Source organism: Pholcus phalangioides, unplaced genomic scaffold (assembly GCF_987345545.1).
Source record: "Pholcus phalangioides strain wild (caught in Gottingen) unplaced genomic scaffold, Ppha-v1.0 ptg000003l_1, whole genome shotgun sequence".
In the NCBI taxonomy this organism is placed as follows: domain Eukaryota; kingdom Metazoa; phylum Arthropoda; class Arachnida; order Araneae; family Pholcidae; genus Pholcus; species Pholcus phalangioides.
The window spans coordinates 215,591-240,970 of record NW_028301596.1 but is presented as its reverse complement, the minus strand read 5'-3'; the positions used below and the strand labels follow the sequence as shown (position 1 = coordinate 240,970).

At 38.0% G+C, this 25,380-nt stretch overlaps 1 protein-coding gene across 1 annotated transcript in view; it reads right to left on the bottom strand.

Annotated features, from left to right (window-relative positions):
- LOC149087853 (dual oxidase-like) overlaps nucleotides 1–25,380 on the bottom strand; it is a 195,313-nt gene that overhangs the window by 49,657 nt on the left and 120,276 nt on the right. The window contains exons 7-10 of the mRNA XM_089242117.1: nucleotides 16,342–16,402; nucleotides 15,951–16,047; nucleotides 8,317–8,395; nucleotides 5,576–5,672 (exon numbers count right to left, since the gene is read on the bottom strand). Of these exons, the coding sequence (XP_089098243.1) occupies nucleotides 5,576–5,672; nucleotides 8,317–8,395; nucleotides 15,951–16,047; nucleotides 16,342–16,402 (334 nt within the window). The remainder of the gene's footprint in view (nucleotides 1–5,575; nucleotides 5,673–8,316; nucleotides 8,396–15,950; nucleotides 16,048–16,341; nucleotides 16,403–25,380) is intronic.

Below are 25,380 nucleotides of genomic sequence, written 5' to 3'. Positions count from 1 at the left end.
AGGCATTTTCAAGCTGTTGCTCGCTAGCACCATGGTGCTCCTCGAAGTACTCGCAGTAATCTATGCACGTGTCTGATTTCGTGCTCACGAGCACTTCAACGTTCTGATTAAACACCTTCTACAAATTATATTCAAGGAGTAAAATCATCCCGATTTTCCCGAATTCGTACGTCAAACTTGCCGTAAGGGTGCTCTTCTTTAGTCGGTGAGTGGAAACAGGCAGTGCTCACGATTAGGAAAACGTTGAAGACCCCTGGACTAGATAGATACGACCCTATCTCAGCAGGAGAATGAAACGGGAAAGGAGGAACATCCCCTCGCCCAGCCTCATCGAGTTCGTCTTAACGAGGTTCAACTGAAAGTGCACGTTCTAAAAAAAAATTGAGCACCCAATGCAATCATTTCTATTACTTTTTTTTAGCACAACTATAAGTCATTAGAGATTCAAACAATAAGTATCTATACATTGTATGCGTTTTTCGTATCAAACGCTCTCATTCAGAAGCTGCTTTAACGATCGAGTGATGAATCGACGATGTCGTAAAACTTAACGAACAATCGCTCGTAAAAATTTAATGAGCGTAATTATTTCTCGTAAGATCGACAAGACGAGGCAAAACTACGAGTTTTTATAGCTCACGTACGCACTTTCGAAGTTTAATGGCTGCTCCCGCTATTCTTCTTTAATTGCATCCAATTTTAAATTACTCCGCTTCTTATACATATGAATTTTTTCCCAAAGAATACTCTAACTGCCGTTTTCTTGCCAGAATAGAATGATCCCGAATCTTGAGTACAATTTAGCTGCTTCAACTACCTGTGAATAGTTTATGGGTAATACAGTCGGCCCCGCTTAATCGGATATCAATGATTCCTACACACAATATCCGATCATGCGGAGAACAATTGCCATTTTACAACGTTAGGATATAGTTTGCATATTTAAAACTGATGAATGATCAATATTAATAAAGCTTCTCCAATAAATCAGACATCAGAAATGAAAATTATAATTACAATGATCACAAGACCTACGATTTTTAGTTTCCATTAGAGAAGTTAGCGCTCTCTATTGGCTCAACATAGAACAAGAATAAAATAATTGAATGTACGTGTTGAAGACAACGTGAATAGTTTGAGGCCAGCGCCTACTCTCAAATACAATAATCTTATAACCTAGTGTAACATATTTTTCATTCAATGAAAACATTGTGCGTATAGTGGTCAATGTGTATTAACAGCTGACGTGTGATGCGTAATATTCGATTAAGCAGGGAAAAATTGAAATCATATCAAGTGCGGATATGAGCTCAGGGTGATATTTGTACCTTCATAGTAATGTTTATGTGCATTCCCAATAGTATAAAAAAGGGAAATTTTTGTAAAGTAAATAATGTATGCATGTAATTCAAATGTGATTGCCCAGTACTGTCAACGGAGGCTCTGTTTGATTGTTCCTGTCGCAGTGCGGGCTATGTGTGTATTCTGTGTGTGTATATATTGCATGTTTTGTAAGGGGAAGAGCGAGCAGAACACACTCTTCAGCGCTGTGGACGGAGGCTTTGTTTCTTCGTTTCCCGTCACAGTCGAGGCGCTGTATATATGTAATTTGTATGCATTGTGTATTTAGACCATTCTCAAATCTCTCCCACTTCAACATGCCAGCTTCTTTTTCTTCTTTCTTGTCCACAAGTCTTTTCCACCCTTCTTTTGAAATCCCAGGCTGCGGTCTTATGTGCCACTGGGCGCACGTGCAATTTTTCTCCCTAGTCATTGGATTCAGTCACATATTTTTGTCAAATGGCTTGTACGTTGCATCGAGTTGATGGCCGTCTTCCTGGGGAGAACGACGCGAGTAATTCGAAACTTGCGAGCACGGGGAGCCACCACTATAAATCTTTGCTAACTTTTCCGACACAACTCTGCCTCTTTTGAGGTAACGGAAGTAAGGTGCTTTGCATCAGTCCGGGGCTGTGAGCGGTTCTATCTATCTATCTATCAAGTGCGGAACTTCAACATTGTATCTATGGAAAATGTTCTGGTGCCGGAGGATTTTATCCGTTTAATAGGGGTATCCGATTAAGCGGAGTTGACTGTAATTGCTATGAAAATTAAATCCTATATATTATTACTTAAAGATTTTTGAAGAAATTCCGTTCCCGAACATCCTCCACGAGTTGAAATAACGCTTATTTCGTAATAATTCATCGATTTTTCACGAATTTTTCGTCACATCCCGCTGCTATATTACGAATGCGCGGACACAATTGCTTCACTGCAAACTTCTAGTCTATAGCCGTTGGATAAAACTAGGCCGACTCATCATTCGTCATTAATGTAGCAATGTCAGTATTCTCGCTAAAGCCAATAGCTCTGTGGTACTGTAAGTACATTAAAATACCTCTTCACGGGCACCCCTCAAATGCGGACATCCCCTGTTTTACGGCCAAGTAAAAATATCCCGGCAAAAAGCCTATTTAACTATTTTGAACCCCCTGCTTAACGGTCTTTCTCAGATACGATCACGGACACCATTTTCATCATTCGTTCAATTGAACTAAAACCCCTATACGGACACCAATAGTTGCAATTTCGATTCAAATTATGCTCACTAGATGGAATCACAAAATCTGATATTTCATCTACTTTTGACTACTTTTCAATGAAACTTCGGCTTAAAGCTTGTTAATATTAGGCAATTTTGATGTCAGTTTTCTGATTGTGTACTCGTGTATTTCCACATGAATCGACGCTGTTTGAAATGGACAGCTCTAGGAATCATCGTTTTCTATTATTAAGAGTAAAAAGAGATTCCGAAGAGTAAAAGTTGATGTCATCGAATACAGTGAATTGCGTAAAATGGGAGTTTGTGCTCTGACAAATGAATTCAATGTCGGGACAACACGGATATGTTCCAGTTTAAAGACAAAAAAGCAAAGGGGACCATTGGCAAGAACAATGACTGAAAAACCAAAATCACGGAAGAAGAAATAAATTTCCGAAGACGGAGAAGAACTTGTCACAGTTGTATACGATTGGCGGGATCATTTATATATATATATAGGCCTACACTAAGATTGGCCAACAACTCATCCGCGGACAGCATGCGGCAAATGTTTTAAAAAGAATTGGAATACTCAGCAAAACCCACCAAACATCGATTTATCAGTTTCTCGGAAAGATGTAGAGATTCAGTATAATATTCGTTTTGTAATTTTAATTCTGTATATGTGCAATAATTACGTACTTTCATGCCACATCTTTTGCCAGAATTTCGTTTATTAGCAAACAAAAAACTATTTCAGTTATTGTTAATACTGCATTTTATAGTTTCAACAGGAACCCCCCCCCCCCCCTCTCCTGATGCGGACACATTTCTTTTACGGAAGAAATTTTTTGTCCCACGCGTGCCCGCAAAAGAGGGGTTTTACTGTTTATCGTTGTAGTATAAAGTATGTGGAGATTGATATGTGCTAGTATTCCAGCCACGTACAATGTGCAGAATATCAATTTGCCCCGGGCCCTTCGAAACTTCCCTGATAGCACCCGGACCCGTGGTTCCTTCTTTTAACCATTTTCGATTCTGTGGTACCTGCATTCCAATGGGCTAGTCCACCCCCCCCCCTCCAACCAATTTAATGAATATCTAGATGTTTTTTCCTATTTTTGTCCGTGAATTTGCCCAGGGTCCCTAGGGCAGGGCATACACACATACATATACCGTTACTTTTGACCACTCGACCACCTGAGCGACGGTGTTTTAATCTGATATTCCATCTACTTTACTAGTTATATGAAAAAAGTAATATAAATAAAAATAACTTTAAAAAAATTAAATTTAAATTTACGTTCAAAAACACAGCTGTGACGTTGGTAGACTCTTGTAATATCATTGTGATTTGATAAAAATTTCACTCGTAGTGACAGCCTTCAACGTGGCTACACAACATTGTTTGATGTTTCTTTTGCAGTTCAGTAGATGGCACTGCTACCGCATCACATTTGCTAATACTGGATAGAATGTCATCCATTGTTCAAGAACATTCCTGCTAAGAGATAATTGTAGTTCCTGCTGCCAAAACTGGGAGTCCACGGAAGGCACCAAGATTTCAGAGGTGGTCCACGATTAAAAATTTTTTTGGGAACCGCTGACTATCGACTTGCATTAAAAGCATGATTGTGTCAGAAAAGAATTCAAGCTTAATTATAGTTACGTGATCTATTTTCCTGTTGGGCTTCTGGTAAATGTGTGATATTTAACTCCCAGGGTGATCACGCGGGCCCGAGGTCAAGGACCATTTTTATTAAATGGCACGCATGAATAAATTTTATGTACCATATATTCCTAGAAAAAACAATTTCTGAAAGAAAATGATAACGTAGGAAGTGTTGCTGAAGTCAATCTGGGATCCATCAACAGCACCCGATTTCTCGGCACGTAAGTCGAGAAGTGGTCGTAAAAGGACTCATTCAGTATGTTAATTTGCATCTCAGCATGATGCCCAAATGTTAATTTTTTTTTTTCAAATTCGAGAGCAGTAAATGAAATCAAGGATACGTGATTTATTATCGCAGTCACTCACAGTCCCACCCGATTAACCAACGCATTATCGAATTACCCCTAAAGGCATATGCATCACCATGTAACACTATTTTGTGGTGTTGTATTTCTGGCACCGCCCGTAAAATAGTTGATGAAGTGTTCCGACCCCCTTTTCATGCGCCCACTTTCCATTCTTCCTATTGGTCAATTTCAACAGAGAAACGGAATAATCCATCACAAAGCTGTCAGCATTTCTGTCAAATAACGGGAATGAACCAATGGATCCTACTTTAAGCTTGTTTTTATTGAAAACGACGAACGCAACTTGAATTTTTTAAACATGGAAATCTTTCCTTGAAACCGAAAACAGACGGTGATTGAAATTTAGGTAGAAGATGGATGATTTTTACGGAAAATTCTACGGCAACAATTCATCGGTAGAAAAATCACCGCTAGGGATGTTCACCGAAAGCAGTTCGTTGCTAGTGAGTGAATGACAGAGCGATTGAGCAAGTGAATGTGTGAACGAGTAACCGATTGATTTTTGGGGAATGAGCTAGTGAGTGACCGTATGACTGAGCGACTTAGTGGGTGAATGAGTAAACGAATGAGGGAGAAGCGAGTGACACTATGAACGAGAGAGTGAGTAACCATATGGGTGAGCGGGCGGATGAATTATAGAGTGAGCGATTGGGTTGGTGAATGATTGAGTGAGTGACCGTATTAGGGAAATTGGCGTTCTCATTCATTCGTTCATTTGCTTACACACTTGCTCGCTCACTGCTCACTCGTTCTTGCTCATTCATTGCTTACTCGTTCATTTGCTCACTCACTCATTTTCTCATTCACTATTTTCTTGACTCACTTGATCAATCACTTACTTGCTCACCCACTCACTCACTGCGTCACTTTATCAATGAATTGTCGTTCCGGTTAATTGCGTGGCGGTGAATTTTCCGGAAATGAATTTTCTGCTCAAGCAGATGGATATGCGTCTGCGATTAAATGGACAATATTCCGAATTTAATTTACCTCTGACATCAGAACAAATGACTGCATCTTCCCGTTCGGCAATCTGTGACGTCATTCCCATTAGTAATTCCTCCAATCCTGATTCGTTCAAAAACTCCTGAAATATAAAAGTTCGAACATATCACACACACAGTTCCTCTCCATTCCTATCAAGTAAAATCTGCTAACCTAATAATGCAAGGGCTTGATCAAATGAAACCCGTTTGAGTGGATTCCTTAACCCTTAAAACCGGCAATCCCGAAATATTTCGGCATTGACGAACCCAGATAAGGTTGCAAGTCTTCTTCTCCGGATAACATGTTTTCCTAGGCAGAGTCAGCCTTTGAGGGGGGGGGGGAATAAGGGGGGAACATACGATGTTTTTCCCTTTTCCCCTTCGAGGTAGAATAGGATTGTTGCAGCATAAATAACAAAAACAAAGGCAGTTTTTCCCTCGTCCTTGTTTTTTTATTCTCAGTTTCAGGAGAAAAGTATTCATTAGGGGTCATTCAAGTATTACGTCAGCATCGACGGGGGGGGGGGGGCGTTCCGATTTGCTAACTTTTTATGACAAGGGGGAGGCGGGTTTGGATGATGCTTACGTCATCAACCACCCTTTATGAAAATATGAAATATCCTTAATGGCATCTTACTCGGTGCGCCAAATACAAGAAAAATCTTCCGCTAGTTTGCGGGCACCTGAATTAACATTCTCCCTAATGATAAATCCCTTGCAGGGCCAGTTCAGCGATCTCTAAATGTTTTACGGATCTTCTCAATGTTTGGAACTGTGCAACGCATCATTCAAGTGATCCATAATTATGCCGGGGATCACTTAAGTAATTTGGGAATGTTCCGCGTGTAACTTGAGTGATGTAAAAGCGCACCGGGGGGGGGGGGGGTGCTTAAGTGCTCTACAATTGTGTCAAATTTCACTCAAGGGATCTCTAAATGTGCCACGGAACGTTTAAGCGTTCTGGAACTGTGTCGCGGGTTACTTAAGTGATCTTTGAGGCATACTTCAGTGATCTGAAAATGTGCCACGGGCCATTTAAATGCTCCGGAATTGTTCCGCGGGTCATTTAAGCGATTTGTAAATGTGCCACTTAGTTCATTCTTCAAAAATTGGGTTTGAGGGGGCAAGCCATATCACATAACTTGCAGGGCCACATTTGGTCCGCGGGTCAAGGGTTTACTATATATAGTTTAAAGGGTGAGTCGCAATGAATTTCTTAAAGAGAAATTTTGTGTTCTTACCTTTCAAATAGCATTGAAATTAACAGAAATCGACTATAATTTCATATAAAATTTCGAAATTTTAATTTTGAAAAAAAAAATTTACATTAAAAAGAATTTTTTTTCTCTTCTGGGGGGCGCGCAAGAACCCCCTATGCCCCCCTCCCGCGTACGTTTCTGGTTCCACCAATATGTGTTAGGATTCGGAGGGGCAGAGCTGATGACGAAATTTTGCTGACAAGGGGGGAAGGGGGGTTCAGCAAAACACCGACCTCCCTCCCTCCCTGTCAGCAAAATTTCGTCAACAGCTTAGAATATTTCATATCTTCAGAAAGGGGTGGTTGATGATGTAAGCAACCTTCAAACCCCTCCCCCCTTGTCATCAAAAGTCAGCAAATCCGAAACCCCCCCCTCCAAGCTGACGTAATACTTGAATGACCCCCTAAGGTAAGGCGACTTGATAAGGGGCCCCTATTGTAGTGGCTATACCCTAAGGGACCGTTCAAGTATTACGTCAGCAAACTTTTTGCCATTTTTGACCCCTCCCCCCTTGTCAGCTCAGTCAACTCTACCACCTGCCTCCTAACGCATATTGATGGGATCATAGACGTACGGGGGGGGGCATAGGGGGAGCTCGTGCCCCCTCTCCCCAACGGATAAAAAAACTCTCGTTTTTTCTCGGAGTTGTGCAGAGAGAAACAATATCAACTGCATAAAATAGGTGTAAAGTATTCGTCCTTAAAAAAAGATGTGGCATTTTGCAGAAATTTTCGTGATTTCCACTGTGACAGTCATAATGCGGACAAGTGAAATTTTAAAAACCACTTCACACCCCTTACTGCGGCACAATCGCGATTCATCTCAGTTTCTTGAACCTCTCCCAAAACGGCAACTCCGAGCCTACATGCTGTTGAAAGTCGTCTTCTCCTGGTACAGTCGAATCCCGTTATAACGAACGCCAAGAGACCGGACGAATCACTTCGTTAAAACAAAATTTCGTTATAAACGAATTCCAGGTTATCTAGAATTGTTCCTTTGTAAACTTATTTGAGAAATTAGAAAAATTCATTAAAACGAGATTTTCGATATAACGGTGTTCGTTAAAAAGGGATTCGACTGTAATGTTTCCCCCCCCCCCTCGTTCTGTCAGTCACACCGTGGGCCGACTTTGTACGAAATCTGATAACAGAAGGGAAGAGAGACGTTCTTTTCTCTTCGAGGTATTATTGAGTGCATTTTGAATAACACAGGAAACATTTTTTCTCTTCCTCGTTTTTTTAGTATTATTTTGTGTTGGAAGGGGCGGAGGAAGAAGAATTTATCAGCTCGAAACCGGAAACAAAAAAATATCATTCTTGAAAACGGGTGGCAATTTCTAGAAGGTTTCGTGATTTCTAATGTGGCAGTTATAATGCTGATCGGTGAAATTTCGGAAAAAAACACTTAAATTGTTAACGAATCAATCCACTCGAATGGGTTTCATTTGAGATCGACCAATACTCTTTCATTACTCGTAAACACATACCTCAGAGTTCCACCAAGTTGAACATAGACGTATTGCCGGATAACCGCTGTTGGTGTTCAAGAAATTGCATTGACCATCCCTGTATGGGGAAACAAAAAATAATATATATCTCGTCATATAATATTGTATCAACGCTGAACTTTGAATGCATATCCTTCAATTGTCTAGTTGAGGACCACTCACTTCAATTCATATTACGTCGAAATCTCGTAAATGCCTTTTCAAGAGAGTCACGAAAAGAATAGGACCATCTCGAGTGTGGTCCAGACGTATATAATTACCGGCAGCATCTGGTTATATTTAGTTCATAACAACCCCCCGTTTTACGTTTCTCAGATGTCATCTATAATCAACTTCCCTATTATGGATGGTGTGCAGTCACGTTCCGTGGACATGACGTTATCTTAATCACTTCGCGATGATGATTGTTTAATTGCTTCTCTTCATCGACGAGACTATAATTCTCGTTGTTGTTTTCCCCCCTTCCATCAGAATCGGGGCGTATAAAATATGTTATTAATCTTACCACTCTTGGGAGCCAAGGGGACAAATTCGCGCTACGCCAATCACGTGCACGTGAAGAGTGCATTCCACTCTGATTTGTACTACATTTCGAGATAACTTTGCAGGTAAACAGCTGTTAAAGAGAAGGAGAAGAAAAAGTTGTATGTAAGTGTAATTGTTCAATTATGTCCCAAATCGTAATCGCGAGCAATTATTTCTTCTCCTCTGTGCGTGTATTTCGTTTATTATCACATGAAATACATACTTACTATTGATTGTACACGAACGAATGTAAGGATAGAGAGAGGGGGTGAGGTATAACTCTGATCGGCGGTGTAAATCTCGCGGTTTTGCGTTGCTGGATATACACCGATGCCGGTATCCGATAATGGGAGGAAAAATCACGGTGATCTCGATTAGGTAGCGTAATTACATTGACACAAACGATTAATTGCACTTAATTCCGACAACTGGTTATACGCGAGCCTACCTCACATGTCCTGGAATGCTGTTTAACATGGGGATGATTAACTACCAAGTGGGAAGAGATCTGTGATGAGATTGGTATAGCACAGTTCTGGTTTTTTTTTTTTTTTTTCGGGTCTCTTCTTAGTTTAGTCCAATTTGGTGCCGGAAGCGTTGTAATGGTAGAGAATGACGTCACATTCCAAGAAACGTGTAGTTTCGAGATGTGGGAGTAACGTGAATAGTAAAGGTGCTTAACCTTAAGGACAGGGTGGGCCACTTGATGGGTTACAAACGTATCGCGGGTCATTTAAGTGATGTATAAATGTTCCGCGGCAACTTGAGTGATCTGGATCTGTGCAGCGAGTAACATAAGTGATGTCGAACTGCGCAACGAGCCACTCAAGTTCTCTGGAACTGCGTCGCGAGCTGCTCAAGGGATGGGTAAATGAGACCCGGGTAACTTGAGCGATCCGGAACTGCACCACACACACAAGAGCCATTCAAATTCTCTGAAACTGTGCCGCAGATTAATCAATTGATCTGCAATTGCGTCGTGGGCTGCTTGAGCACTCTGGAATTATGTCGCGGGTTACTCAAGGGATCTGTGAATATGCCGCGGAACAATTGTGTATCTCGTAACTTTTGCAGCTTGTAGGCTGTTTATCCAATCAAAAATTGAAATAAGTGTAAAATGATTTGCGGAAAATTCACCGACGGAAAAATTAACAGATAATAGTTAGTTACGAGAGAGTGAAGGACCACGTGAGTGAATGGGCGAGTGAGTGACTGGCCAAATGAGTTGGTAAATGAGTGAATAATCTAGGGAGTGACTATATGGGTAACCGAGTGAGTAGGAATTGCATGAGCGACCATATGACTGTGTAACGGGATGACCGAATGAGCAAGGAATTGGGTGAGTGACTAGTGACTCACTCACTCTCTCGCTCATTTGCTCACTCGATTGCTTATTCACTAACTACCTGACTCATTTGACCAATCACCCACCTGCTCATCCACTCACTCAGTATGTCAACGATTGTTTGCCTGTGAATTTTCCTAGCGGCCAAGTTTCCTCTCGTGGAATTTTTCGGCGATGTATTTTCCGCGCACGGTGTTGAATATCTCGAAGACTTCTGTTCATAATCTGAAAAATTGAAACATACTAAACTAATTCAGCGACGTTTTGAGAAGAAAATAATCCTAAATTTTGAGGTATTTTGCCATCAATCGCGTAGTCGGAGGTAAGCAAACTGTCTTGACAAGAGCTATCCGTGGGATTCAAACTCAACGAAGTGGTAGCAAGGGACCGCCAAATCTATCGGATAAGTATTAAAATTTAGGAAAAGTTCACAAAGTCGTTCCATTCATAATGCCGATGCATTCTGATTATCTAATTTGAGTCTCTACATACCCTTTCACTGTCTGAAAAATTTTCTTGCATCACGACATTCGAGTTGGAAATGCAAAATACAAGTAGCATAACACTCGCAGGTGTGCCTCCTAACGCACAGCCTACCTTTAATTTCTAGGCGATCTTTTTCATACGAACGTCATTTTTACAGAAATATAATCAATGCCTGTAATCCTTTACTACGAGATTGACATTAAACTTCAAAGCATTCAATAACGCCATGTAGCCAACTCACATTCAAATTGAGCCGTTTCATTTCGTAACATCTATTTCTCTCTCCATCATCGCCATAATAATGCACGCTAGACAGAGAGATTCTTATCGAGAGCTTTCACAACAAAAGATAATGTCTTCAATGTCTACAAGGGCTATCACTTCAACTTAATCATCGTCCAAGAAACAAAATAACGAAAAAAAGGCGGCTATATCACATATAGATGGAAAAATTGCGCAAGCGATTCACACACACATCCCCTTTAATGGTAAATACTGTTGTTAAGTATATATATATATCCTCTTGAATAGATCATCTCGGTGTTACAGGTTTCATCTCAAGTGTCATGGAACATTCATTATAGATTACGGCATTTTACTGAGCGCGCACATCAATGGTCCATCTGTGTACATACGTGTAATGATACTCACTCAGGAAGGAGCTCCTTTTAGGTTCGAGCACATTTGAGAACCAACCAACCCGCCTTTTCACTGTAACTCGGGATAAGAAAATATCCAATGGCTACCATTTTTTTTTTCCTCCTCCTTACTGACCACACCTGTATTTCGTAGCATAAAAGGAACAAGATATTCCCAATTATATATCCACGGTCATGGCAAAATCATAGATTTATAGTTCTCTGTGCACGTATTATCCTCATCATCACAGACGAGTGTGTGTTATTTTTACACATTTCTATACCGTACGGTAAATAAACTATTACGGAACTAGTACATGACCAACACCCCCCTTTTCACAAAGGGCTACGAAATTTGTAATGGACCGCGAAGTATTCTTCTAGAGCCGATTACTACCAATTTGCAGGGCTTCCGAACCCTTTCGTGTGTATTGGTCATGACTCTCTCTGTGTGTGGGCCATTTGTTCTCATTGGATTCGCTATCATTGACAGCGCTCACGGTAGCAGTCAGATAACAACACAGGCTATAATTATTTTATTATGATAATTATTATCATAAAAACTCATCTTCTATTTCGCTTTCTCCTTGTCCTCTTTTGCCCGTAGACTGTTTTTATTTTTTCCAAAGACCGTGTCAAAAGTACTAATAAATATTGATTGCATTCAATTTTAATGATGGTATTTAATGTCTATTACATGTTAAAAATATTGACAGCTTTGACAATTGAAGCAAATTTTAATGACCATGGAAATATTTTCTTTTGCTTAATACGGTAGCAGTTTTATGTATTATCTCCTAAAATTAAGATTTTTCTTGGTACCTCATGGTCATTTTACATCCTCAGGCTCTCCACGGCTTTATCGGATTATGATTTTTGAGAGTAAAGCTGTGATTTTTTTTAGCAATTTTATACTAGTCAAATGGTAAACTTCACCCTAAACTATCGATCAAAATTGATTTTATAAAATAAATAAATAATGATAATTACACGTTGGCAATCTTTGCGATAGGCTCACTCAGTGAATATTTAATGCAGGATAATGAAGTACCTGGTCATTTGATCATTTTCGTCGCACCACGGTCATTTTCTGCACACGAGGGCTAATTAACAGGCTGGGTTTTTATACTCGTTGAGGGGGTTGGTGTGCTAACCTCTCGATTGGGGGACTCCTTGCGGTAGTAATTTTTTCCTGCGGTCTTGTCGCCGTCTTTTTTGTTGTATCCCTGTGTCAGGAAAGTTTTCTGACAAGGACGAACCGGGTATCGATCTCGCGACACCTCTAAACATCCTTTGGTACTTTAGGCGAGCATCTTATCGACCTGGGCTACCGCGCCCCCGAAGTATCTGGACTACTTGTAGATACTACTTTACCGCACACCAACTCCGGTCATATATCGCCATTACGACAATTTCCAACCAGTGGAGTTGGGTGGGAAATGAAAGCTCCATCCATCGGTGGTCGCCCAAGGTTCAGTATAGCAGGTATTACACAGAAACAAGCTTAACGGAAGGTTCATTATACGTACACATACATTCCAACATGCACCAATTCGTTATAAGTTTCGCAGAGGAATATGGACGAGGTGCATGTCTGGTGTAGTAGCAGTATAGTGACTTTAATGGCAATGAATTTATTAAGTGACTTTATCCTTTTTCGTGAGTTGTATGAAAGCTTTCATCATGAACTTCTAGGTGGCACGTCGGAGAGAGCTGCACGGCAATGGATTTATGGACTGGCATACAACAAACATGGCACTATACATAACGAATGCGTCAGAACCCCCTCTTTTGCGGACACCAGCGGGACGAAAAATTCGTCCTTAAAAGAGGGGATACTTATATTTCTAATTATGCGTACGGTCAAATCTCGATTAGTCGAATGTGCAGTGGCACACACAGAAAACTTCGAGTTACCGTTAGTTCGAATTATCTGAAATTCCGATTTCAGAGTGGGAAAAAGGGATTTATTAAAATAAATGCTCTATTTATGCACGAATGTCGTATTGGTAAAACACGCCCAACTACTGGAAATGAAAAAAAAATCGAAGAGATAATAATTAAATTTAATTAAGTTAGAATAACTTAACACTTAAATGACCGCTAGTATTATTATTTATAGTGATATTATTTCCCGTAGGCTTACTCTAAGACCGGCGATTCTCTCGTTTGGAAATGAAAAACATAAAGGAAATTTAAAATCGAGAAATCTCGATGCCGGTCTTTTACGTCTCAGCATTGAAACACGAGAAGTCTCGTGAGCGGTCGTTTAAGTGTTAAATGTTGAATGTTTAGAAATAAAATAGACGTACATATCGTATTATGGAATCTGCTGAATTCTGTTGCCAAATTCTATTGACAAATGTTGAACTCTTTGCCAAATTCTAATGACAAATGCTGAACTCTTTGCCAAATTCTACTGACAAACGCTGAACTCTTTGTCTAATTCTACTGACAAACGGTGAGCTCTGTTGCCAAATGCTGAATTCTATTGCTAAATTTAGTTGCAACATTCTATTGCTAAATTCAGTTGCAACATTCTATTGCTAAATTCAGTTGCAACATTCTATTTCTAAATTCAGTTGCAACATTCTATTGCTAAATTCAGTTGCAACATTCTATTGCTAAATTCAGTTGCAACATTCTATTGCTAAATTCAGTTGCAACATTCTATTGCTAAATTCAGTTGCAACATTGTATTGCTAAATTCAGTTGCAACATTCTATTGCTAAATTCAGTTACTTAATTTTATGGCTAAATTCTAAATGCTGAATTCTATTGATAAATGCTGAATACTGTTGCTAAATACATTACTAAGCGATGTTTTTAAATTTCTTCCCTCATTCCCGGAAACTGACTTAGAGGAAGAAAATTTCGAGTTAAGGGGGAAATTTTAACACTAGGAGACATAAAAGTTCTGGGGCTGAAAAGAAACTTCGACTCAAACAGATATTAGAGTTATCGGAGTTCTACTTATCGGGAATCGACTGTATATGACTGAAAACCACCAGGTTAAAAAAAAGTTTCGGAAACTATTTTGTTAAGGAAGAATGAGTACAGATAGACCCTGTTTATTTGATGTTTCCTTCGAAGTAACTACCCTGTGCAATGATATATTTTTGTCTTACAAAGATGTGAATGCGAATTGCAAGCCTACTTAAGGCAACATCCTCCAGTGAATTCATCGCTTCATCTCTTCGGAAACTGAGAATCGTTGCCCCTTAACCCTTGAATGCGTAGCTTTGTATAATATATGCAAAGACGTTCGTTGCTTCAGCCAGCTTGAACATAAAAATTCAGAATCGACTTCGCACGCTTAAGCTGTGGTCATTTTCTTTCCATTTCATTTCTTGAATCCGCTGGTAGATGTCCCAATCAACGGCAACAACTTTTTGTTTTGTCGCAGACCACGTGCCTCTTATTTCGCTAATTTGTTAAAATATTTTTTTTGCATTCCTTTCTTGTTTTTATCTTGAAGTTTGCAACCCGAATTTTTTTTCTTCTCATAGTTTGAATCGCAAATAAGGTAGTTATGTATTTGTAACGCACGCATTTGTAAGTGACTTCAATACATTTATTTTAAATGCAATTTTTGTGGCTGTATACGGTTTCTTAAAGGTTAAAGGCCTTGTATAAGCAATTCGACAGAGAATTTTTTAAATGATTTTTCAGACTTTCTATACGTGTCATCAAATATGAAAAAAAAAAATGAGCACTTAAGGGTTAAGCAAATCCTTTATTCGCGGAAAATGCCATTTTTCCAAGGGCGAGATCAGCGGAATAAGCTGGTTGTGGAAGTATTAAAATGTGATGCTTTGACAGGTAATCTGACACTAGGAGGGACCTAAGAGTCCTCAAACGCCTATATGATTCGGTGAGACACGAGCGGCCTAGTCGTGGGTGCTCAATCACGACAATGCGCAGGCTCACAGGTCCCTCCAGATGTCAAGTTACCAATCACAACATTACATTCTGATACTTCCACAACCAGCTTATTCTCCCTCATCTTGTGACTGATCCCATGTGATTTATCCTTTGATAATTTGCTTGGCGGGGGGCAACAATTCTGAGGTTCTGAAAAGTGCATCGAGCAGCAAGAATATAGCATAAGGAGTCTTGCAATTCGCATTCACATCTTTGTATGAGCAAAACAGCTTAATTGCACAGGTTACATACTACGAAGGAAACACTAATTAACCCGTTACCGATTCTTGAAGGGTATCGGGAGGTCCCTGAAAATAACCTATTTTTGCTTTCTGAAATGCACTCGTCCAAACTTTTAATGCTACGGTTCAGTTCCTATATTGCATTGTTACAAACAACAGTAAAGCGTCAGAAAAACTTTTGAAATCCAATTTATGGGGCATCTGTATATACTCTCGTCTCTCTTTTATATACCCATCTCGGCTGTCTCCGGCCATTTTGGCCGTTTGCTTGTAAAGCTGTCTGCGGCCGTTTTGGCTAGTAAAGAGTTAAACAGGTTCTATCTGTGCTCATTCTTCCATAATGAAATGAAAATCCCGGAACTTTTTGAACGTAGTGGTATATAAAACGATTTTCGAATTTTATGATGTCATACTCTTATTGATAAATATTGAGAAAAATTGATAAAATCCAACCTTCGATAAAGCCCTGGTGGAATCATGGTATGGCCGAATCGAAACGCCCCGGACTGAAAAGCGTGGCTAACTCCAGGATGGACATCTGGTTTATAACCTGGAAAGCAGACACATAAAAACTCATTTCTGAAAATTTCAAAGCATCAGAACAGACAGAATACTGACAAACGATTTCTAGCATACTTAGTCATAAATGAATTAGACATCTTAAATCCAAAAATTTCCCATTCTTACGTAAATGTGAAACTGATTATGTCATTTGTGAAATAGATCAAATAGCATTTTGAATTTAAACTAAAAGAAATTTCAAACCCAAGACACAAATCAAGCGTCTCTTATAACAATGGACAGAAAATGTCTTGAATACGTTCCGTAATTTTCGAATACTTACCCGTGTACGGTTCAATATCTTCAGCCAACAGCTTCGGCACGTATTCGTAAAGGATTATATTCTGCCGATAAATAAATGAATATTTCGTTACTATACGTTCATTGAGAGAATTTTACATTGTTAGTAATAATTTATGTTAATTAATTTACTGCATAGAATATTTTTTTCGTCTTTTCTCTAATCATGCTGTTGGAAAGATTATCGATTAAAAATGTCATCGTTCATAAGTGGAAGCTTTCTTCATTAATATGTAACTCCCGTCTATTACCCATCGATAGAGATTTCGCCGAATCATTGTTGAAGAGATATTATTTACCGAATCACTGTTGGAAGGAAAATACTCACCGAATCACTATTGAAAGGTCAATACTTACCGAATCACTATTGAAATGCTATTACATTATTTAAAGAATAACTAACTATTCAAAAGCCAATTCACAGAACCATTGTTGAAAGAGCATTAATCATTTGCCGAAAAATGGTTGAAAGGCCATTATTTGAATCATTGTTGAATAGTTCACCGAATTCGTAAGGAAATTATTTACCGAATCATTGTTGAGATGCCGTTATATACCAAATCACTGTTGAAATGCCATTATTGCGGATCCTTGCTGAAATGCCATTATTGCGGATCCTTGCTGAAATGCCATTATTGCGGATCCTTCTTGAAATGCCATTATTGCGGATCCTTCTTGGAATGCCATTATTGCGGATCCTTCTTGAAATGCCATTATTGCGGATCCTTCTTGAAATGCCATTATTGCGGATCCTTCTTGAAATGCCATTATTGCGGATCCTTCTTGAAATGCCATTATTGCGGATCCTTCTTGAAATGCCATTATTGCGGATCCTTCTTGAAATGCCGTTGTTTCGGATCTTTGTTCACCAGTGTTGAAAAAAACCACTGCTTATTGAATTGTTGTTGGAAAACCATCTCGCTCATGGAATCTTTGTAAAAATTCCTTATTTATTGAATTATTATTTCTAATTCATTATATATATATATATAATATACTTGAATCACTGTTGAAAAATCATTGCTTATTGAATCACTGTTGAAAAATCATTGCTTATTGAATCACTGTTGAAAAATCATTGCTTATTGAATCACTGTTGAAAAATCATTGCTAGTAGTTCATTGCACATTGAATCATTAACGCTAATCTATTGCTCATTGAGTCATTGTTGCTAATCAATTCCTTATTAAGTCATTGTTGCTAATCAATTCCTTATTAAGTCATTGTTGCTAATCAATTCCTTATTAAGTCATTGTTGCTAATCAATTCCTTATTAAGTCATTGTTGCTAATCAATTCCTTATTAAGTCATTGTTGCTAATCAATTCCTTATTAAGTCATTGTTGAAAAACCATCGCTTTTTGAGTCATTGTTAGTAATTCATTGCTTATCGAATCATTAATACTAATCTATTCCTTGTTGAATCATTGTTGAAAAACCATTACTCACTTAATCATTGAGTACAAATATCATTGCCTCTCGCACTATTGTCAGTCATTGCTTATTGAAATTGAATCATCGTTGCTGATTCATACTACCTAATCACTGTTGAAAATACATCACCTAATTATTTTTTAAAATCCATTGTTATCAAATCATTGTTGAAAATTCATTGTCACCTAATTATTTTTTAAAATCCATTGTTATCAAATCATTGTTGAAAATTCATTGTCACCTAATCATTGTTTAAAATCCATTGTCACCTGATAATCGTTGAAAAAACATTCCTCTTTGAGTCGTTGTTGAAAAGTCATTTCTTATGACTTTTCAACAATGATTCAATAAGAAATGACTTTCAACAATGATTCAATAAATAATGACTTTCAACAATGATTCAATAAATAATGACTTTCAACAATGATTCAATAAATAATGACTTTCAACAATGATTCAATAAATAATGACTTTCAACAATGATTCAATAAATAATGACTTTCAACAATGATTCAATAAATAATGACTTTTCAACAATTATTCAATAAATAATGACTTTTCAACAATTATTCAATAAAAAATAACTTTTCAACAATTATTCAATTTCTTATCGAATCATTGTTGAAATACCATATCTCTTATTAAATAATTGTTGAAAAATGGCTTTATGGCAAAAACTATCACCATTCAGTCATTTATCAGAAAAACCCATTGTTAACTTGAAACCAAATACAACACCGCCGGAATTTCTCTATATAAGTGCATATCGAGGACGCCTGTCAATTTCATGGTACAGCACACACAGCCGCAAGCACGAACACATAGCAATTAGCATCCTCATAAAAATTAAGCCCGGTCAACTAAACTCTGTTTTGACATCTCGGGCAATTTACGGACATGACCTCAAACATAACCAGCTAGATATCTCAAGTAAAAAAAAAAGGAAAAATTATCACAGTGTGAGGTCAGTCTCCTCAAAGACGATCCAAGCCGTTCGATTACGCTCGTAATATGAGCTCAAACCCATCATAGTGTAACTTATATATCATAATTCTGTGCACTACCCTGACATGGTCATCATTCAGCCAGAAGTGATTCCTAAACACCTCTCCTTCGGAACAGCTGTAATGGCATTTCGTAATTATTCCCGCTTGAACTCGTCAATCACTTTTATTATTCATCCCTTAACAAAAAAATTTTTTACCGAGCTCAGTTCCGCTCTATTAGCGGCCTAAGATGGATAGGCTGGCTCTATGCGTTCTCTCTCAAAGAGCCTCGTGGATCTCAGCTCCACTGCAATTTTCCGAGAACGGTGAAGATTTCCGATAAGGTCAATTATGGAATTATATAGTAATTATCTTGAAGTTACCAAAGTCTGTTGAACCAGGTTTGTTTTTTTCGTATGGTACTGAGCGTATGCTCGCCTTGTTTTCTTTTCTCCTCGTTGCTGTCAAGAATGTCTACCGCAGGATAGTGCGGAACTTATGGTAGGAAGTGATTAAGTTCTCGTTTGATTTTTTTTTCTCTCCTTTGTAATCACTAATAGATTATCCAAACAAATAAAATCGATGGGCTTTGATTAACATAAATCGGTGAAATTTTTTTTTTTTTAGTATTGGCTAACTGTGTGGTAATAATCGTGATGGCTCCGTACGCCGAGGGCATTGAGTACGATCCGTTTTTTGAGTCGATCGCAGCGTGATGGCGGCTGGAGTTTAGAAATTGGTCCTTGGGGGCAATCTGTTGGCCAGGGTCGCTTTTCTGAGTGTAATGAAAGCTAGCTTTAATTAAAAAAGTTCTTGGGACAAAATTTGGCAGTCTCAGCCAGGCGGATTCCGAAGAAAAATTACATTTATTTGAACATTTATACCCCCTCCCCCACTCTTTCAACCGATTTGGAATATAATACGCAATACACCTTCTAGACCAGAGGCTCTTAACCTTTTGTATTCCACGGTCTCTGCCAATAAGACGAAGGCCATGGATCCCTTTACCACCAAGATAAAGGCCATGGATCCCTTTGCCACCAAGATAAAGGCCATGGATCCCTTTACCACCAAGATAAAGGCCATGGATCCCTTTGCCACCAAGGTAAAGGTCATGGATCCCCCTAGTTAAGAATCATTATTCCAGACACACCATAGACATGCCAAAATTCGGCATCCACAAAAGGTATACATAATTACAGAATTTACTGAAATGCTAAAAAAACATCTTAGTGAAAGGAATAATTTCAGAATTACTTAAAAAAAATTATTTCATAATTGATGAAAATGTATCTACAGCTGAAAGAAATAATTGCAGAACTACTGACAGGAATAATTTCAGAGTTATTGGGAGTAATTTCAAAATTGTTGAAAGTAATAATAGCGCATCAAAACAATTTAGAATTTGTGAAAAGAAATAATTTCATAATTAATGAAAATTTAAAGTTAATAAAAAAATAACTTAAGAGAATTATTGGCATATATTTCGGAATTAATTGAAAAATAATTTCAGAATTATCCGGACAAATTTCAGGCTTAAAAGAAATAATTAAAAAAACGTAGGAGTCGGTGAAAGAAACTGCTTCAAAATAAATAATTCAATTTTAATAAAGGAAATAATTTCAGAGTAAATTAATGTGTTAAATAACTTGGGGAACCGTGTTTAATAATCAAGAATACCAAGGTATAACTTGATGGCCAGCGGGCTTCGTGGAAGTTTTAATTGGTTAAATTTAACTTTACGCAATATCCGAAAAGTTGAAGACTTCCCTGTGTAGGTTAAACTAACATTATCCTACGACAGGGGGAGGGGGTCTTCAACATTTCAGGCATTTCGGGCCAAATTGAACTTCTCGCGAAGCCCGCGGGCCACGAAGTCTTACCGTGGTATTCTGGATTATTAAACCAGATTCCCCAAATTTATTGAACACTTTTATTTATTTTGAAGTTATTTCTCGCATTGAGTTTGATTTTATTTGTTTGAAAATAACTTTCTTTCATTAATTAACTCTTTTCAATCATTTCCTTTATTATTTATGAAATTTTACCCGATAATTCGGAAATTATTTTTCTATTAATTCTGAAATTATTTTTCTATTAATTCTGAAATTATTTTTCTATTAATTCTGAAATTATTTTTCTATTAATTCTGAAATTATTTTTCTATTAATTCTGAAATTATTTTTCTATTAATTCTGAAATTATTTTTCTATTAATTCTGAAATTATTTTTCTATTAATTCTGAAATTATTTTTCTATTAATTCTGAAATTATTTTTCTATTAATTCTGAAATTATTTATTACGAAAATTGATAATTTCTTCCATGAATTATTACTTTTAAAAATTCTGGAATTACTCTTAACAAATCTGAAATTATTTCTATGAGTAGTTTTCCAATTATATGGAGAAGTAATTATGTAAATATTTTTTCGTGAATTATGAAATTGCTCTTGAAGATTCCGAAATTACTCTTGACAATTTTTAAATTACTCTTGACAATTTTAAATTATTCGTATCAATATTTCTGAAATTATTCGTATCAATATTTCTGAAATTATTCGTATCAATATTTCTGAAATTATTCGTATCAATATTTCTGAAATTATTCGTATCAATATTTCTGAAATTATTCGTATCAATATTTCTGAAATTATTCCTATCAGTAATTCTGTAACTATTTTTTCATGAATTATGAAATTTTCATAAATTGTGAAATCATTTTTTCAATAATTCTAAAATTATTTTTTACAATAATGCTAAAATTATTTGTTCCATTAAGGTGTTTTTAGCATTTCTGTTAATTCTGTAATTATGTATACCTTTTGGATGCCGAATTTGGCCTTTCAAAATAAGAATCCTTATATGAAATCATAGGCTTCGAAAACCGCTTAAGCTCAGGGTCTCCGGAATTCGTTACGGCGGCTCTTTCGATGTACTAAATACACAGCATTACTATTGAACCTGGAAAGTATTTCACAGCTCTAAATACGGCAGTACAGAATTCAGAGCTGTTTAATGATTTTTTTTTAAATTAATTGAATCGTTTTTCTATATAAAGCAGCTATTTTCTAAGAATTGTCGGCGGGCCACGGAAAAAGGCTCTAAGAGCCACATTTGGCCCACGGGGCATGAGTTGAAGGCCCCCCCCCCCGTTCTACAGTGAAGATTGGCCTTACAAGTGTTTGTTTCTTTGAATGCATAACGTATGAATTCAATCATCCTTTAACAATGGTCAATCATGGACATTGAATCATGAAAATCCAGTTCCGAAACTAGATAGTTCTCGAAAAGCCCACGTGTAGAAAAGTTTCATAACGCGCGGAAGATAAATTACAGCATGTTGTGACTGAAATAGACCGTTAATCGATTTCTGTTCTCAAATTTGAATACGAAACTGGAAATTTTGAAAAATGGTGGCCCGTTGTATGGCTAAAAGGAGCAGTGAAATTTCGAGCCTGTCTCTGTTGAAGTGATGATTCATATGACTAGCGGTGTGATTATGAGGCCAGTAGAACAACGCCTTAGAAAAATACGCACAGCTCGGACCAGCATTACTCCACGGCGGATAGTGGTGGCGGCTGGCAAAGGCAAGCAACAAGAAAACAACAACAAAAAATCGCCATCATAAAGATTATTCTCGAAGAGTAACGATAGGAAACCAGCGTTATGCCTACGAAATGAAGCCGATAACAAAAGGAGGCATGATTTATGACCAGAAAATCCTGTTTCCCACCATTGATGGAGGTACCGAGCTCATTGTAATGCGATAGCACTGCGATAGATTTGACTGAGATTGCATTTTCCGATACGGTGGGATGATGGAATATGATCTATGGTAATAAAGAAATCTGGGCGCTGGGAAAGCGATGGCTACATTTCAAATTCCCACTGGAAGCGAGGGCGGTATATATATATATAGTGGACAGAGTGAGATATTGATACTATCATATTGCATGTACATGTGTTAGCATCTATATTACACATGCGCCGGTATGGTTCAATTTGTTTTCTTGACTCTAGTATTTAGATATCAAAAAGGTTTTGTATCCTTCTTATAGAACCGTCTGATGACGATGATCACGATACGCCATAGACATCCGTCGAGACCATGAATGAAACGTACAGGGCGGTTCTGAATTCATGGGAGAAACTTTAAAAGGTGATAAGACTTCCAAACAAGCATTTTTGGTTATGAAATGTGTGGTCGAATAGCAACAGCAAAGGCATAAAAATAGCTTTTGGACTAGGGGTTCTTAACCTATGTGTCGCGACCCAAACTTAGGTTGCAATGTCTTCCGAGACAGGTTGCTGAAATCCACTCCCAGCCGGGGATTCTCGAGTAATGGGCCACGAATTATCCCGCAGGGGCTTCCTAGATGAGTCGTTGAAATCCACTTACAAGCCAGATATTCTTGAGCTATGGGTCGTGACCCACACTCGATTCGATGGTGCTTCCTAGATGAGTCATACAAATTCACTTACAGTCCTGACAATAAAAATGCATTTTTTTCATTGCGTCACTGGTTGCACTTATTTCGAAAACAGTCTGGTGAGTCGCAAAGTGGATTTGGTTGATTTTGAGTCACCCCTGAAAAGGTTCAAAACTATCGTTTTCCCGTTTTAGAAAGCTCCTTAAAATACCAGACTGACCCACCCAACATCTTTTTGCATAAGCCTCATGTCAGTCGTGGCTTTGCCATTCCAAGTCAAGTCTAACCGTTGGGGAAAAAAAGAGAAGAAGTGGCAATAGAGCGATAATACCGACGTCACAATTTTACTCAAACACGGCGGAAAAACTCAGCCTAGTTTTTCAAGGAACTCTAGTTTAAATGATATTGAAATTCTACGAAACGACTCGTGTAGCTCTTTCAGTCCCTCAGACAAAGTGTTATACCAGAACATAGGCATCCGCAGAATTTTCTCAAGGATGGGGGGGGGGGTTACGTTTTCCCCTGCAAAATAACACTATAATGTCAGCTTGGGAGGGGAAGGTACAACCCCAAACGCCCCGCTTTCCGTACGCCAATGTACCAGAACAAACTAAAAAAAAATCAATTTCCATAATCAAAACACTCAAACCACATGAAATTACCATAGCGCATTAAATTCGGGTTGATAACTATAACCAGCCTTCCGCCATTCAGCAAACGGATAAAAACACATGCTGAGAGATCGTGATGCAAAATCGTGATAATTTTGTTTATGAATAATAAAAAAAAGGAATATATATTTATTCTTATCTTAATGCAATGCGTACGGAGAGTAGTAGTAAATGAAATTACAGATCAATTTCCCGAAGAAACGATTTCTTCTAAATCATTTACCGATTCCTATTTCGTGATCACAAAGGGAGGAGGAAAAAACCCTTTCTTTCAAGCAAATGGAGTGATAATAGCGCTAGTTCCTTCTCTCACAACTATTAACACGTGAGAGAACAACTTCCCAAGGTGAGAACACATGCGTATCGCCCGTCACTCAAAATGCAGGTGTTCAAAAAATGAAAAGATACGCCGAAATCTGTAACCCATCCCAAGGACGGACACGAATAAGACACCGTCTACAATTCCAGTTTTAAAATTGTTATTGTATTCCAGGAGTTCAACAATCAGTCTGATGGATACGAGGCGATTCTGAATTTAGGGTAAGAACCTTAACGAGGTAATGAGGATTTTCGAATAGACGTCGTAATCATCATCAGCATCACTCCTGGGGGACATACAGAGGATGATCCCCATAGAGATCAATGTTAAAATTGCCGATTTTAGCATAGAAATGCGGAAATTTAGTGGGGTTTTCCCCGCCACATTAATAATTTTAAAACTTGAATTGAATTTTTGGTTTTCGAAATATTGAGCTCGATAGAGATACAAAGCCTAGAAAATTAAATATAAAATAACGAGCCAGACTCACTTATGAGGTGGATATTCATGCAATAACATTGATATTTCAAATTTTTATTTATATCTTCTCAAGCGGGGAAATGGGAATCAATGCCTCCGTATTGTCTTATATTATCCAATTGCATCAATCCATATAGTTTAGGATGTTTTGAAATTAATTATAGGCGCATAGGAATTACATCGAAGAACCGCACCATCAAGCATTTTTTGAAGGAAAATGAATCGCACAGGAAGTCGCCATATTGGTTATCTTGTATGTCCCACAAAATATCCCGTGATCCAAAAAGCCTCATAGGCGCACTAAAGCGCAAATATATCGTCAACAACAACAACTACTACTATTTTCAATCCACTGCTGGATGAAGGTCTCCTCTAAATTTTTCCATTCTACTCTGCCTGATGCTTTCGTCATCCAGTTGACTCCGGCCACTTTTCTGATCTCGTCGATCCATCTTGCGTGGGGACGCCTTCTAGGACGTCGTCGACTATCGACGTCGTCGGACCACGAGGGTACCAATCTAGAATACTTGTGGTCCGTCTGTTGTCCTGCAATATGTCCAGCCTATTTCCATTTCAAACGTTTGATTCTTTCCATATCATCAAATACCTTTGTGTGGTTGCTTATCCAAGTCATTCGTTTTTTCTGTCTCTCCATATATATATAGGCCTATATATATATATATATGCTTTAGTACACCTATT